The following is a 17,067-nucleotide window of genomic DNA, read 5'->3' on the forward strand; positions in this document are numbered from 1 at the left end:
GAAAGTAACCATGGCTCCAGATATGGGAGGGAGAAAGTAATACTAGCGGGATATGAAAAGAAAGAAGAGGAAAGAGCGTCAATTTTACCTCCAAATATGAGAAGGATATAAAAGTAAAATCCATTACTAATTGAACCGGAAATTTTAAATTAACCGATTTTTTTTGCAATTAAACCAGTTTATGGCTGGCCATAATGTGGCCACGTAGCATTTCCCGAAGAAATCTAAATGGTTTATTTTTTCCTCGACATTGCAGGGAGTAGACTAGTATATATATTTGTAATAAGATAGCGCGAACAACAACACCCCACGAATAGTAAAGAGAGAAATATCAGTAGCTGGCTGCGTTGTGTCGTCTTCTTCTCTCCACCAATATATGGATCTTCAACGAAGCCTCCTCCTCAATTTCACGTATTTCCCGCAAGATAAGGTAAGAAAACTTCAAAATCATCATCTTCTTCTTCTTCACTTGAAAATGGGTTCAAATTTGTGAATTAATTAAATTAAAAACAGAGCATGGATGAGTCGCTGCTGCTAACGATGGAGCTTGAAGACACGCGCCTTCAAGCCCAGGAGGAGCTCAAAACCAGAGACCAACAAATCTCCCAACTCAAAGAATTGCTATCCGCCGCCATCAGAGACCGCGACGAAGCTCACGACAAATGCCAGAAGCTAATGCTCCTCCTCCAACGCCAGTCCACCACGCCGCATTCCAGCATCGAGGACCGCAATTCCGACTGCGACGAGAGCATTGTCTCCTCGCCGCCGCCGGAGCAGGACCTCGCCATTCTCATAGACCACCGCCCCCTGCCGGAGAAGGGAAAGTTCCTGCAGGCCGTCATGAAAGCGGGCCCTCTGCTGCAGACGCTCCTCCTCGCCGGCCCTCTGCCCCAGTGGCGCCACCCTCCGCCGCCGCTCGACTCCTACCAGATCCCGCCGCCGCCCCTCTCCGCCATCAACCGGAAAAGAGGCGCCTCGGAGATGGAGATTGAGATGGAGATGGAGATGGAGATGTCGCATGACAACGCCCTCAAGTATGAAAGAATTATGCTCCAATGACAACCCTAATTATTGCCACAAAAAGGAAATTTGCCGATTTCTAAAATTTTCTTGAATTATTATTAGTATGATTGAAGATTCAAGATTAGGAAGGTGGGAAATGCAGGTGGAAATGAGTGAAATTTTGTACAGTAGTTTGGTTGAGAGTTGAGATGGGTGAATGGTTAGACAGTCGTTTTCCGTGTCTTACTCCTTTTCTCCAAAACCCTCAACGGATTTGTGACATGCATTCTCATCTCTGCCTTTTTTATGTTTATCAACACTAGCTACACTGCATCAAACTAAATTTTCTTATATCAACTTAATTAGGAATTCATACATCATGGAAACATTATCTTTCCGATAAACTAAAACTTTAAAAAACATGAATGGAACACAATTTTTTATTTTTTTGGAGCACAGACTATTATTGACTTGTCAATTAAAGGCTTAAAGCGAAAACTAAAGATTTGACGACCATCTTCACACAACACGGGTGAGGGAGGGGGGTTAGGGAGTGCACCAACCAGAAGGTGTGGTGTGAAAGGGTCAGCTTGTCGGGTTAGGTGGGTTCCCACAAATCACAATTGGGATCTACTAATTCACCCATCTCCATATATATTTTTTTAACTTTGCTAATTAAATAATTGATCTTCCATTACTTTAAACTAAAAATATCATTGTTATTAGTATAAGCCGCAGCCCAACTTACAAAATCTTTAACTTCATCGAATTGAGGTTTTGGATGGCGACTCACCTTACTTTCCACGTTTGTACCATATTCAACTTAATGCTTATGTACTTCCATATGTTACGATTTTATGATGCATTAAAAGATGGAATGTTGCAACGGTTTCACAAGAAAATGGTCTTCTGATATCATTGAGAAACTCTGATTTGATGCAGTTATACATGCTCATTTGAATCTGGTTTCCATGAACAATCAGAACACTAATAATTAGACCCAGATCAATCATGGATAAAATTGTATATATGCTTCAAATATGATTACTTCGCACTCAAGTTTTTTTCCTTTTTATGTAGGGTGGTGAAATACTAATAATTTACATCAAAGTTAATCATGGCTAATCAATTACTTGGAATTTATTGGTTATGATTCTAATGGAAAAGTTTGTCCAACTGCCCATCCATGTATACATGCCTGTGAATATACATGATCAATCGATCACATAATCATTTTTTTTGTTTGGGTGTCATGATCACAAATGCTGTCAATGCATATAGCAACTCTAACTAAATCTTTAAAATAGAAAAATAAATGTCTTAATAAAAAATGGAAATATAATTTTGACATTCTTCCATTCATTGGTACATACTGTAATGTGGTGTAATTTTTCATGATAATACGCGTTGATTAATTTCTTGATATAGCATTAAAAAGCTGGCACTATCTTTGTGGGAGTGATTTGATTTATAATAAATCAATATCAATATGTATACCAACAAGAAAGAATGAGAGAAGAATTGGGCGTGAGAGACGGTTTGAATAACGCAGACCAAAGGTCGAAAACACAGAAAATATCATCGAATGGTCCACACGGCAAAAGAAATCATTAAAAAACAAAAATCAACAAAGAAACTCAATGCACGAATCACGTTGCTTGCTCCCAAACACAAGTTAATCCCATTTCATTTTCAACAAAATCTCTAAACCCCATTTGCTCACCCACATGCTTCACCCTAAAATGTCTAGATGCCAACCCAAACATTAACAATATGCCATACATTTTTCCATTAAAACTTGCAAGTGCATTCCATGTGTCATTGATATAATATTTTCTTTTGTAAGGCTACCAAACTAATACTTCTAATTCTAGTAACATGGAAATTTGCTAGCTCTCAGGCCCCAGCAGTTCATCATAAAACTGTTTCCTCATTCACACAGTATAAAATTGCCATAGGGGATTAAAGGAAAACATTACAATTGGAAGTCTTACCAATCTAATGCCGAACTCCTGAATCTTGAGCACGAACTATTTCCTATATTATCCGCTCCACCTTCAACGCTTATATCTGTCAGATTAAGCAAATTAAGTCAATGCATAACCATAAAATATGAAAACAATGATATAGGTCAATGGTTTAGGTCAAGAGCTTGCAAATTTACCCTTGCTGCAAAAATGAATCTCATCATGTAATTTTTAATGTTGTTTCTACCCTGTATCAGTTAATTTTAGGAACATTAAAATTCACAAGCTTCAAATGCTGGAGAAGTTTGACATATAGTATGAAAACACGCCTAAGCAGAAGAAGAAAAGGATGGAATAGATGACTATAATGCATGTTCCAGCTTGTTATTATCACTGCTTGACTTTACATCCAGAAATATCACATCTTTGCAAACTAAATGCAAACTGGAGTTTAATTAAAGTGCATCCTAGGTTTCCATATAATTCTTTGGGAGCTAATGAGATTAAAACCACTTTAAAATGAATTATTCTGCAAAAAAGAACCAACCTACTTTTCTCAGCAATGAAAATCCATTTCTTACAAGAGATAACACTTCCAGAATTAATGAAAGCCACTCTTCCACATTTCAAGCATCATCATTTTCATCTTGGTTGTCTTTCTGGGTGTTCTTCTGTGCGTTATACATATCAGCAACCTAGATGTAGCAAAATAAATGGCTCCAATCAACTGTTTAGAACAGTAAACTCACAAGCACAAAAAATAAATGATGATTGAGCGAAAACCGCAATATGCCAGTGAGTAGTTACCATATCAGATGAGGAGGCCTGTTCTGGATTCTTATCTTCTCGCACACGAAGTAAACGTGGAAACCTCAGAGAAATTCCCTAGGTCAAGATAGAATAGACAAGATGAGCGGATGCTCCGTAATTGAAGGTAATAACAAAGAAATCCAGCTTTCACGTATGTGGATGAAAATGAATTGGAATTTGTGGGCAGAAACATACAGCGCTTTTTAGCAAGCAGAGGAGTTTACAAACATGCACAACAATAAATAGCGAACAAAAAACTGGTGAACAAAGTCCGTCTCCAATAATCACCGTACTGTAGCAATAAATATGATTCAATTGACAAATACAAGAGTAACAATTAATCAACTCACTGTCCCACTTTCTTCACTATGGAAGAGTCGCATACATTGGTAAGACATTTAATCTTAATTGTTTACTGAAGGAGCTCTCTAGTTCAACAAAAATTTCTTTTGTTTACTGGAAGTGCATCTATAATTGTGCCCATGCCTGTTTTGGACTCTTAGTTCAGTCTAAGCTTAGAGTTCCAACATTTATAAACACAACAATATCATATTAGATGATAATAATTATGGTTTTATTTTGGAAGAGAAAAGGAGGTACCTTGTCGGGATCTACGGTGCCAACAGCAGCTCGGTGAACGGGGCTAATGGTAAGATCAGCTGCTTTGACCTCCCAAACCTAAAAAGAGTGATATAAATGTCAAACATCCTATATTTGAGACTTTATAAATCATGTACTATCTCTAGCAAACCAACCATTGAGAGATGTTTATAGGTACCTCACTAGGTTCAAACCACACATCCGGACTAAGTGTATCTCCATACCTGTAATATGACTGGACATTTGCGGATGTCAGAACCTTGTGAAGCCTCAAATCCCGTTAAAATAAAGCACACGGCTTCAAAGTTAATTTAAATAAAACTCCAACCTTTGGCTTCTCAATAACTTTTGAGCGAAGACTAGAAGAACGTTCTTCAAGCATAGCTTCAGAAAATCCAGTTCCTAACCAGAAACAAAGGTTTGTATATCAATTAGACATCAAATACAACTTCAAGCCATCAAGCAACAAAAATTATGTATTTTGTTAGGAACATAGAAGAATGTCAGGATGGCATCAAGTAAAGCGTACCAATTTTACATATGCTTTGGAATTCTTCTTTGTCATTATCATAACAAGCAAGGAGAAAGGCACCGTAGACACCTAGAAGCACCAACAACATTACAATGCAGTAATATGTCAGTAACTAAATGATTATTGGTGTCCAATCAAACAAAGCTCATAAACAACTTACCAGTACGTTTCCCCCTGCCATGGAATGCAGCAATGGGGACCAAATCTAATGAATCACCAATACTGCAGAGCAGATAATGCCAATTATACCATGCAATGAGCTTATACATTACAGTTTCAACAAGCTAACGAGATTAAGGGCTTACGTGTCCATGTAGTCTTTCTTCAACTTTAGCCAGTTAAGTGACCTTTTTGAAGGTTCATATGTTGCAGCTTTTTTCAATGTTTTGATGATCAATCCCTCAGAGCTGGAAAGTAAAAATGACGCAACAAAAAGGTAAAGAAGAAAAATTATTTGTACTAATTCATAGCATTGATAAAAATATGTCCACGGATTCTAAGCACGCTTCTTTTCAGTTTCCAGGCGGCAGCAAAAATTCAACCGCATCCCACAATTGGCATTACTCACAGTCCATGCGTCCAAATTAGTAAGACTAACCTTGAATTAACAGCATCATCTAGAAACTTTTGTATTTCCTCAAGATCATCTGATGTTATAGCAGTAGCAAACTGGAAAAAACCAGGTTCCTCTTGAAATGATTTGTAAAGGTGCTGCAAAAATGCCATTAGGAAGTCAACAAACATTATATAAGGCAAGAAAAATATATTGAATCACAGAACAAGTGTCCAAGCATGCAGAAAACAAATACTGAAGTTGATGGTGTTCAGCAGAAGCATTTATCACAAAAAAGATTACATCAGTAAGTAAGTGCCAAACATTATACTGAAGATCACTGTTAAAGAAAGAAGATTGTTTCTGGATGTTATTCGATGACATGATGAATCCTATAGGAAGCTCATACTTATTGTAACAATCTTCGTAACACAGACAAACTCTCAAAGTCAGGGCCAACATCAGGTAAAAGTTTATCCTCTTTAATTTAACCGAAAAAATAGAGGCATGAAAACAACTAAAAGTTCCAGTATGCCTCAGAACTTGTCCAGTTGCTTATGAACAGTTCAAAATAAGAATGATTGGAAACATAAGTATTATCACCAGGTGAAGGGAAAGAAAACGAGGCATCACACCTCTCTACGAACATCCAGTTGCTCCTGCAGGAGTAGTTGGCCATCAAGATAGAGAATGTCGAAAGCATATATGCAAACATTGACTTTGATTTCATTCATGACAACATTTTTCCGAGCACGAGTACTGAGTATCTGACAAAAACAAATTTGGTAAGCAGCACATCTACAACAGTTATGTGTAATGAATAAGACTGCAATATCTTCCATCAAAAAGTAAAAATGCACAAAACAAAAACTAAAAACAGTATACTCAATACATCATTTTTAAAAAATGAAGAGATATACCAGAAAACAGAAGGATCTTCAGATAGTAGTGGAGAGAACAACTCTATTAAGTATTAATAATACGAAAATAATAACCATTATGAAGAGGTATTTAGAACCAACAAGCAACGCTATGAAAGCAGAGTTCAGATAGAAGGAAAATGATAGGAATATCCACAAAAAAATTAGGGTATCTACCAATGCATTGGAACAAACACCCAGTTTAAAAACCCCTCTAAATTTTCAATAAGGCACTTAACCATTTCCATCTGGGAAACAGCACAATAATGGCTAACATTCATATTAGCATGATTTAGATATAGCACCTACAATCCCTACTAAAATGAATTATCAAAAATTGGTCCCAGTTATGTATAAATAATAATAAAAAAAATTGTACCTGGAAAGGTAGGATTTTCTGTTTCTCACGATCGTATGCAACAAGTTCGCAGTCAAGAACAAATGATTTTACAGAAGGCTTTTTTAATCTGCAGTTAGAAGGTAAATGTTAGTAAGCAGTACACAAATAAATGAATGTAATGACTCAGTGTGAACAGCAAGGAAAAAGTTTCATGAGAATGGCCAGAGTGGAAGAGACAAAAAAATGATAATGCCGCCATACAAATGGAATAGAGCTCTTTTATGATTAATTATCAATGCATAAGAGCATTTTTAGTTAGTAGATGGAAAAGCACTCACTGAATCAGATAGGATAAAGTGTCAGTTCTATGATAAAAGTATAAGGCATAGTGTTATTTTTCATTTTCAACTAGGCTGCCTCCTATTTTCCTTTTGTACTCAATGCCATTGAAAAGATGCTTGTATTTTTTTAAATGGAAAAAGATACATGTAAGTTGTACTAGTTAATAAACAAATAAAAATATGTGCCACTAATACCAATAGGATAAAAACATGTCACCGATACAACTAATTACTTTTTCTTAAAAAATTCAAAAATACCCACTCTTGGTATATTCCTGAATCCCACCACAAAAATTTTCCATCTCCACAATATTCTAGGATGCCACAAAGGATACTGAAAAATCATTAAATTTTATTGGGGGAGACTTCTGGCAGTTTTAAAGTAACTAATTGTATTCTTAGATAGATCCAAGTTTCTTCAATCTTCTCCTATTTATTTTGTAATCAAGCGTTCAGCTAAAAGTACTAAAACAAGTGCAAAGGGCACAACTTTGTTGATATTCACTTGGAGAAAGAACATGTTTATCAGATATATACTACTCTTATTAGTTTCAGTTAAACAAAATCAGGCCTGATGTATTAGTATCGATTAGAAATGGGCCACCCACCCCCTTAAAAGGCCTCATAAGGGGGGAGGGTTATCCACACTTATATAGAGGAGATAGGTTCATCACCAAGCCGATGTGGATTTAGAGATTTTAACAGTAACAATTAGAAAGAAGTCTGCAACGAAAATCATTTTCCTTCTAGAAAAGTATTACTACTACTACTACTACTACTACTTTCTACGGCTGACAAGCCATTTCAAACAGCTTGTGGTAGCCTGTTCCCAAAAGCTTTCTGGCTTAGCTACTCCGGAATGGTACTTTTATAAGATCGGGTTATCATGGTAAACTTGTCAAGTAGGTGTCATAACTCAAGTCCTAACACATGAAAATAATCTATAGCTATTCATTAAAGTAAAGATTACCTAGTGATAGCAGCAACAACATCTGGATACTTTCCAGTATTCCTCTCTGCATTTCTACTGTATATCTCTACTGAGCCATTCTCCATATAGTGTATCTACAAGGAAAGTTAACAGTTATAGTAAAAACAAATTCAAGATTTCATAATTCCAGAATTTTGGCATATTAATTTAAGTATTGTCACCTGAGCACGTTCTCCATCATACTTGTATTCGCAGGTGTATTCCATACCTTGAAACTTTTCCACAATTTCAGATACTCCTTTTGTAGGTTTAGCTAACATGGGTCCGACAGGAATACCGGGCGAAAAGCTACATGTCTTGTGAAGATCCCACACACCACCGCAAAGAAGAGCTGGAACGATTTTATCGTAAACTGGAATTACAGAATAAACTTGTTTGATGATTTTTGCAGCCTGGTAGACAGAAGAGAAAATAAATAAATTTATCTAAAAATGTCGTATGATAGGCCGAAAGAATAAGTATGTAGAAAATCATTCAATTCAACAACTTAAATCTGCAATCCAAAGTAACTTCCAAGACTTCAAGCCACTAGCTCTTGATGTCTATCTTTAATCTACATGACATTATAATCCATTGCTCAATTAATTTATTCACATACTCACATAAATAAATAAAAAAAGGGAACACTCTTTTCTAATAATCAGAAGACCATTTTAGCATCATAAGAAGATAAGTAACAGAACATGTGGCCAGTCAACTAGTACATGTACTTAGACTCTTCTGCACATCAGGGTAGATTGTTCTGGAGATATTCTAGTACGTAACAACTTACTTCTTCGAGCGAATGATCAGCTTTCGCAGAAACTGAATGCTTCTCTGAATATGCAGCAGCATGCCCTAATGCAGCCAACAGAGTTTGTTCTGCCAAACCAATACGTAATTTTGTCTGCATAAAAGCCAAGTTTGTGATTTGTTGCATGAATCAAATGTAATACCAAATAGATTATTTTAATTTACCTGGAGCAAACGAATCAAAAATTGAGGTTCGCAATCAGTTGTTGCAACTAGTAATGCCTTTATATGATTCTTTTTCTTCTCTTGGCTATCTTTCCCAGATTCCTATGGCAGCTAGCAAGTTAGACGAGAAATACATTGATCACTTGATTCATCTAACTTTAAAATTAGGGTTCAAAAGTGAATATTCTGATGAGTTAATGAAAAAACATGCATCGGTAATAGAAATATTGAATATACTATAAGAAGCATCATTCTTGATAATATCAGACAAGCTCTTAAGTTGGCATGTCTTATCACTCCATGGTCAATGGAAGGTAAGAGCACTAGAAAAGGATACAGGGTCTATTGCATTAACTGTGATTAAGAAGTCAACAGTGTTAACAAATAGGAGGTCCAGTCTGGACTCTGAAGCCATTAAGTGATTAAACTAAGTTGAACGTCCAATCTGTTACACGTAAAGCTATACACAGTTATTTCTAACCAAAATGCATCAGAACCTTCGCTGGAAAAGAGAGAAATATTTGGAGCCACCTACTTGCTTACTAAAATGCATTTAATTTCTAAATTTTGAAACCAATTAAAGAAAGATGCAACATCTGAATCGAAGAACCTAATTATGCAAACAGAGCATGCAACAAAAACTTCAACAAGGAAAATAAATATAAAGATAATAGTCATATTACCGAAAACATTTCAAAGAAAGAATAATACCTTGGCAATCAGCCTGAATGTGTCAAAGACTTTAACAACAGTTAACGGTTCTGGTTTACGCAACAAAGGCTGCGACGTACGGATGGCTTTTGCTACAAGGCCTAGATCACCAAGTTCCTGCAGTGAAGAAATATTCAAATCAACAGAACAATAACAAAGCAGCAAAGAGTGTGACAGATACTGAAAAGAAGCTCATCACTAGTAAAAATCAAGATAGAATGAAATAGAAACAAGGACTTAATAAGAAAACACAGCCACATAACCATTTCTCCAAAGAAGACATGTCCCAACAAGAAAAAAAAATATGCCCATATTAGTGTCATCTAGGTTCTACCAGTAGAACTACCAGGAAGAAACCATTTTACATAATCTTTATTCACATAATGAACGATTTCTCATTGTGAAACAGATGATTCATATGGTCGGGACAGCAGCAGTTGTTCATCTTAAATGCTGACTAAAATGATGGAATCATAAGATGGTGCATTACAAGGAACAAGGATAGAAGAATGCATAGATATGAAATCATGTAGGTGCGCACATATACACAGAGGTTTATCTTCGGAGCATACTAAACTTAGATTCAGGGAAGCTAATCCATGTTATTCCATCATACTTGATTTCGAAAAGCTCAAAAATAGGCCCAAATTACTCCATCTAATACTCGAGTTCAAATAATTTAGAAAAGCTCAAAACCAAGCAAAATTAAAGGCATGGCGCATAGTCAACTTCAATTGTAAATCGCGCAATCACCTCGTATTGCTTCTTAATATGTGCTTCTTTAGCCCCACAAGCCTCAGCAAGTGCCTTGATAATCGAAGATTCCCCAATACCAAGCTCCAAACCCTCATGAGCAGGCGCGATCCTATTCACCAAAAGGTACATAACTGCCAAGAGATCATCCGGCGCTGTCTCCGTCACTGTCCTCAGCATATTACACACGATGCCTGTGATAACAATCCTGCCTGACTCCTTAGAGACAGCCTCCAACGTCTTTGCTAAAAACATGAAAGGCACCCGTTTTCCTTCACCCCAATACACCGCTTTCTTCGCTTTGAATTCTACAGCCTTTTTCTTCAACTCCGATATACTCTCCTCTGGCGTAATTGACAACTTCGGCTTCTTCGCCGCCACCGAGCCTTTATCCGCATTATTACTAGTCTGAATTTGATTTGAACCTGAATCTTTCAACCCACCGATTTCACATGAGCTCGAATTCTGCACAATATCTTGATTTTCAGTGGGTGCTGGTGTGTCTTCCTTTTGTGGAAGTAAATCAGGGGTTTGGGATTGGGGTTTAGATTGGCTTTTACGTTTCCGTGGTGATGATTCTTTTGCCTTGGACGGTTGATTTTTCTTCTTGGAAGCATTGGCCATGAGAACATCAAAAGCTGAGAGGGAAGAGCCGGACATTGTTCGTGCACTAGGGTTTAGTGTGGTGGAATTCAAGAAATGCTTAGAGGAGATAGAGACAGGGGATCAGGAGGTGAGTTTTCTGGTGACGTTAAGAGAGAGAGAGACGAGGAGTGAGGTGTGGCGGCATGAGCAGAACGAGAGCATCAACTGCGCGGGAAATTTGCGCAGTGGATTATGAAGGCTTCAGAGCAAGCTATAAGACTGGCGGGGCGCAGCAAAGGCTAAAACTCAAAACGACATCGTCATCTAAATTTCACCTGCGATTAAAGAAATATAGTAAAATAACGTAAGAGTAACTAGGGACTAAATTTGCTGACTTTCAGAATATTTTTTTGAGACACGCGAACTTTTCGGAATAATTTATTTTTTATATTTATTCTCTTATTTTTTTATTATTTATCTTACAATAATTACAAATTGACCAAACTATCCTTTTAACCCAATTTAAATGTGCTCCCACTTTATTATTTTCACCTTAGCCTACTGCAAACATCAATTATATATCTGCTCCTGCTCCCAATACAAACATCAATTGTTTCTCCCACCGTATGTATGTATGTATGTATGTATGTATGTATGTATGTATGTATGTATGTATGTATATGCTGATAAAATTTCCACTAAGATAGTAGTATGAGATATCAATTATACAGATACACATTTTATCTGATACTTTACAAAATTTGCAAAATAGTTGAACTTCTCTTATAAAGAGAGTTCAGCTGCACATTATGTAAAATAGTTGAACTTTCCTCTCAAAGCAAGCTCAGCTGCATAATTGTTCACCATTAAAAAGGAGAATATAACAACTATTCACTATATAATGTGCACTTTCCCAATTTAACTCTACTAAATGGGCATATAACTTTCCTATGGGATCAATAGACATCTATTGAAATACAGTAAATTAGGGAAGGATTTGTTTTGATATAGTATCAAGTATGAGACCCGTGGACATTTTCAGTCAGTCTTATGATATGGAATCTTCTTTTATGCATTCTAGTTGGAAAAACAGAAAAAGAATCTTCTTACTGAAATGTTGCGATCGAGAGGTCTCTGAAACTTATGAAGAACTTTCTAATTCAATAGCTTCAGAAAGGTGTTTGTTAAATATGGTTACTAAATTGTTCACGTCTAAACAGTTAGTTTTAACATATTTATATACGTTGAGCTAAAAGCAATGCAATGCTGTATAATCTCATATTACTGGCACATTTTTTTCTGGTTTTCTAAAGAGAAGCAGGGATAAAAATCGGATGTCGGAAAGACTTACAGTGGATGCAGAAAGGTAGTTTGAGGACGGAAGATACGGATTTATGTTCATTTGATGGGGAAAGAAGTGATGGAAGTTCAACTTTAGGAGGTTTGTTGAAGGGAAGAAGAAACTTTATGATAGGAGAGACTGAAACTTGTAGGACACCAGCAGGGTCTACCCCTGCTGAAATGGATGCCATTTATCTAACAAATTAGATTCTTCCAGAAATCTGAACGAGAATGTGATCCAAATTGAAGAAAGTTAAATGCCAATTGCAAGACTCTTTTAATATAACATGATTCTCTTCCTCTTCATGTTGGTTGAAGCATTCTTTTCCATTTTCTCCAACGGGCTTACTTCAGGAGCTCGGGTTATAATTCAGTCAAGAGTATGTTCTGACAGTGAGGGTAGCTCATAATGGACATGTATGTGACTTAAGAGATGGAAGACTTATCACACTATTTTCTGAATGAATTGTTCACATCGATGGAGCCATGGTTGAAGCCTTTTGAGGTGACTCTTCATCTCATGCATAAGCAATTTTGTTTTCGTGGAAATATTTTCGATTGAATTATGCTGAATCTTCGACTTTAGTGTCGTTTTTGCTGGTAAGAGTTAAGTTAGGCCGTAGGAGTACCAGACATGCCACTGAACATGATATATTGATATTTATACTAGGATGAGTTCATTAGTACTATTTTTGCACTATTTAAATTTTTCAGGCATAAATTCGTAGATTAACAAATGACAATGTAGTTATTGCCTAACCTTGAGAGGGTCAAGATACTCAAGAATTTGCCTGTTCCTAGACAAGAAGAAATAACACAATCTTGATATTGTACTGTAGCATTAGAACATTAGACAATCAACATAGCTTAACTGAAAGGTTGATATCAGACGAGATACATAGCCTAGGATGCTGCATTTTGTTTTATTCAAAGAATTTCTGTATACTGTTTATTTTGAGCTAAAAGTCTAAGTTTAGATGGTAGTATTTCATGAGGAAGCATGCTTGTGGATACTTGAAATTCTGTATGTACCTTTGGCTGTTAAAAGGGGGAAATATGTTGGAGAATGTGGCGGGATTCATAATTTTTAAAGTTTATAGTTTTTGAGGGGAAGGGTATTTTAGTAAAATGGCTGTGTGTGAGTAAATTATTACGTGGTGACAAAAAATACTAATTTGTTGTCTAAGCTTCCGAATTGTGAAATGGGCCAACCCAGTCTCAGACCCAGCCCACTTATGAAATGAAGCAATTATGGGTTAGATTTATTGATTAAATGTCGAATCGAGTTTTGATAGGGTCTCTTCAAACCTTAGATCCAGTCCAACCCAGATAACATGCATATTTATTAATTTTATATTTTAAAATTACTTATATTCTTATTTTTAATCTAATTTTCTCAAAAATAATTGCAATAAAATTGAATATACGTAATTGTTTAATAAATAACATTTTTTTCATGTAATTCTAAAATCATCCAATAGATATAGTATATAGACTATAATTGAATACTACTATAAAAGGCTAGTAAAGAATTCAATCCTACAAATGAAATATTTTAAAAATGGATGAATCCAAGGCTGGTAATGTGAGGTGAAATTCTGTGCGTACTATATTGACAGCACGCTTAAGATGGTTATTATATGAATAGTGGATAGGTTTATTTTTCTTGGAAAATGTTGGGAAGCAACTTGGTGGTGGCTAAAAGCTTTCCAAACAGAATGGATTGGCTGCTTTTCATTGCCCAACTAAAGCTGGAAACAACCGAAAACCTAAATCTAGTTGAGTTTTGTGGTGGAAAACATAGTTACTCCATTTGGGAGCATGATGTGGAGCCCTTGTTTTCTAGTTTCCAAATATAGCATGAGTCGAAAGAGATGCATTTCTAATTCCCATTGCTCCATACTGCTGCCCAAGCTGTTAAAAATTGCCATGACGACAGTTAGGCATTATATACATGTGAAACTGTGCCATTCGTCTCATCCCGAAACAATAACCTTGGTGCACAACGCGTGCACGTGGTTCGCTTAATTCAGGTATGAGGGCTGAACTTACTGGGGACCATAATGTGCAATTTATTAATGTGAGTCATTTTTAGTTGATGTGAAGAAATAGCAAGAAATTGTAAATCAGTTTGAAAATTGCCAGTGGATTATGTGAAGTCCAAAAGTCATTTTCAATTTCATATTATCTTTTACTATAATGCATGTTGAGTTTGGTTGGTGATTTATTGTCAAATCTGAGGTTTCTTGCTATGAGTCTTGGTAAAAGCAAGTAAAATCAACTCACCTAAAATCTGTCACTGCCTGCATTTTGTAAGCAATCGCTTTCTCATCTTGAGTAAGAATTAGGTAGGATTATTATTTATTACTTATGAGAATGAATATTTACATTTTTTAGTCAATGTCAATCTCTTTAGGGGGAATATAATCATATGATGAGATGAATGAATTGATTATATGTCAAATTTAGGAAAATACTAGTTGAGGAACATGGTGGTGTAAGTAGAGGTAGTTTTTAAGAATTGGTCAGTGATGAGAGGGGTGAGTGAGGTGTGGTTGTAAGTAGTAGAGTTGGCATAAAGTCAACATCAAAGAAAGTAGGGAGTTTAAATGGCCAACTTATCCACCTATTTTGGGCCTTCTTTTGTGTGCATTTGGTTACAACTTCCACTTCACAAGTGGGTCTCTCTCTCTACACATCCATCACTAGATCCACTGTACATACATTATGTGTGTCACACACACACAGTATGTGCTATATCAAGTTGGATCTGTAAAATTATTACTATTAGTGCTCTATTAATCCAAAAGAAGTGTCTTCAGAGATGATTAGAGAGAAGTGAATGCAATTAATTAAAATTGTATCATGTCTTAGTGCAACTAAAAAAGCAAAAAGAGGTGATTTAACGGTGACACACAATTTTAATTAGGTTGGAGCACATGAGTGCCTTGCACATCACCTCATTAACAAAAATCAACACAACATTTAACTTTCTTTGACTGATTTTTTTTAAGGATTATCTGGTGCATCAGATTCTGTATTAGTGCATCAATCCTCTAAATTGTTTCTTTAAAATGATTATAATGTACTCGTATTTACATTAAAAGGGTTTATATTTAGTAAATTAATATGTTTGGCACAGGTGTTTAGTTCCTTACTTGCCTGACACTGCCAACTAAACTTCACTTGAATTTGTTACGCCAAGAATAAAATGGGGTCCCTCTCTACTCTTTCTCCGCCGCTATATTTGTTGATTCCACTAACTCTTTACATTTAAAATGTTGTATCTAATTTTTTCTTAATACTCATCAATACTCCAATATATTTTCGAAATATCACATATTTTCTTGATAGAATAATTGAACATCCCGTAGACAAAGAATTTTAGTTAATTTCTTGGTTTATTTTATTTACTCGAATACATTATATCACCAAGTCGTAATTAATTATACACAATATTATTCTCTTCTTAAAATCTTTTGTTGAGTTGACTTCTAATTTTATTAGCAAACACTTGTAAAATGGTTGATCACAAAGTATAGCTAACACACTCAACAATAATTTGCGTATTAAAGTAAGACTTAGTATAATTGACCTATTTTATTTATGAAATTAACCTCTTCTCGAATTTTTAAAGAATGCAAATTTGTTACTTAATTATTAAGCTATACATACGTGAAAGAAACACCTAAGTTGATTGGCCCTTATATAAATTATAATGATCAAATTATTAACATCTTTCTTTTCATCCGTTTGCTTATCTTTACACTCCTCACTTCCTTCATTTTTTGAAAAAAAATATATACATTGAGAATCAGATTTTTTTTCTTCAAAAATATAGTATGAAGTTGTGTGAGTTGACATCAACCACGCACGATCAATCCGTTTAAGTCAACAAAAGATACATCTACTTGCAAATGATTGAAATAATCCAGTGTCATTGAACTCCACCTTGGGAAACATTTTGTCAAATTTTTAAAAATTCGAGAAAAATGACAACTTGATCCAGTGCCATCTTTTATTTAATTTGTTGAAAATATTAGATGTATCGGATAAAATACAACAAATGTTTGTTTATTTATTGGAAACTAACGAAGACAAGTACCTGGCAACAGGCAGTATTAATTTGTTGTTGATTTCACAAGAGTTCACTCATAATTGATGATTGTCCAACAAAAGGAAGCCTAAAACAGTCATTTCACTCATAAGTAATCTTGGAAGTGTGGATTGCAAGGCCAGTTGATAAAATCAAATATTCTTCAACACTGAGATTAATTATTTTATTTTGTTATAGGGTTCACTTAGTAGTATATCATTACAAAAAGAAATTTGAAGCTGTGAATTAATAGTCACATGTCACAAATTGTCCATAGATAGTTACTCTTATGGCACACACACTCTTCACAATCCTTTCCACTGGCATTTAGTGTCCCTACACAAGTCCTTTTCTTGCAAATGCAACCCTTGGGTATATATATATGGCCCAATTATAGATATATTTAATTTTTAACTCCAATTAATTAATACTTTCTTCTAAAAGCTAAATAAAATTATGAAAATTACCCTAGATCTGATCATTTCTATCATGCACCATACATTTTCACGAATATAACGGTGAATATAATAAAATTATGGTTGTGTCACTGTGTATATTAATTTTGTGG

At 35.5% G+C, this 17,067-nt stretch overlaps 2 protein-coding genes across 2 annotated transcripts; one reads left to right on the top strand and one right to left on the bottom strand.

Moving 5' to 3' along the window:
- Positions 1 to 277: 277 nt before the first annotated feature.
- On the top strand, positions 278 to 1,294 carry LOC121743463. Its single transcript, XM_042136769.1, has 2 exons — positions 278 to 430; positions 514 to 1,294. Exons 1-2 carry the CDS (start codon positions 377 to 379, stop codon positions 1,057 to 1,059), a joined length of 600 nt encoding a protein of 199 aa, XP_041992703.1. The 5' UTR covers positions 278 to 376; the 3' UTR covers positions 1,060 to 1,294.
- A 1,473-nt stretch (positions 1,295 to 2,767) lies between these two features.
- On the bottom strand, positions 2,768 to 11,366 carry LOC121746080 (DNA ligase 1-like). Its single transcript, XM_042140003.1, has 18 exons — positions 10,478 to 11,366; positions 9,725 to 9,841; positions 9,014 to 9,115; positions 8,829 to 8,942; positions 8,218 to 8,448; positions 8,036 to 8,130; positions 6,764 to 6,851; positions 6,100 to 6,231; positions 5,510 to 5,622; positions 5,217 to 5,318; positions 5,072 to 5,133; positions 4,909 to 4,980; positions 4,708 to 4,781; positions 4,558 to 4,614; positions 4,380 to 4,457; positions 3,777 to 3,854; positions 3,517 to 3,664; positions 2,768 to 3,072 (listed from the first exon to the last, which is right to left on the bottom strand). The coding sequence occupies exons 1-17, from the start codon at positions 11,135 to 11,137 to the stop codon at positions 3,596 to 3,598; spliced, it is 2,244 nt and encodes a 747-aa protein (XP_041995937.1). The 5' UTR covers positions 11,138 to 11,366; the 3' UTR covers positions 2,768 to 3,072; positions 3,517 to 3,595.
- Positions 11,367 to 17,067: the final 5,701 nt, after the last annotated feature.

This window comes from Salvia splendens, chromosome 8 (genome assembly GCF_004379255.2).
Source record: "Salvia splendens isolate huo1 chromosome 8, SspV2, whole genome shotgun sequence".
NCBI lineage: Eukaryota > Viridiplantae > Streptophyta > Magnoliopsida > Lamiales > Lamiaceae > Salvia > Salvia splendens.

What these genes read in the sequence shown, in the direction of transcription:
- LOC121746080 (XM_042140003.1), bottom strand. Translation starts at nt 11,137, where the DNA reads ATGTCCGGCTCTTCCCTCTCAGCTTTTGATGTTCTCATGGCCAATGCT. An exon ending in CCAAAGCATATGTAAAATTG is followed by an intron (nt 4,782 to 4,908) that starts GTACGCTTTACT and finishes GTTTCTGGTTAG; the next exon opens with GAACTGGATTTTCTGAAGCT. An exon ending in AAGTTATTGAGAAGCCAAAG is followed by an intron (nt 4,615 to 4,707) that starts GTTGGAGTTTTA and finishes GCAAATGTCCAG; the next exon opens with TCATATTACAGGTATGGAGA.
- LOC121743463 (XM_042136769.1), top strand. Translation starts at nt 377, where the DNA reads ATGGATCTTCAACGAAGCCTCCTCCTCAATTTCACGTATTTCCCGCAA. An exon ending in CGTATTTCCCGCAAGATAAG is followed by an intron (nt 431 to 513) that starts GTAAGAAAACTT and finishes AATTAAAAACAG; the next exon opens with AGCATGGATGAGTCGCTGCT.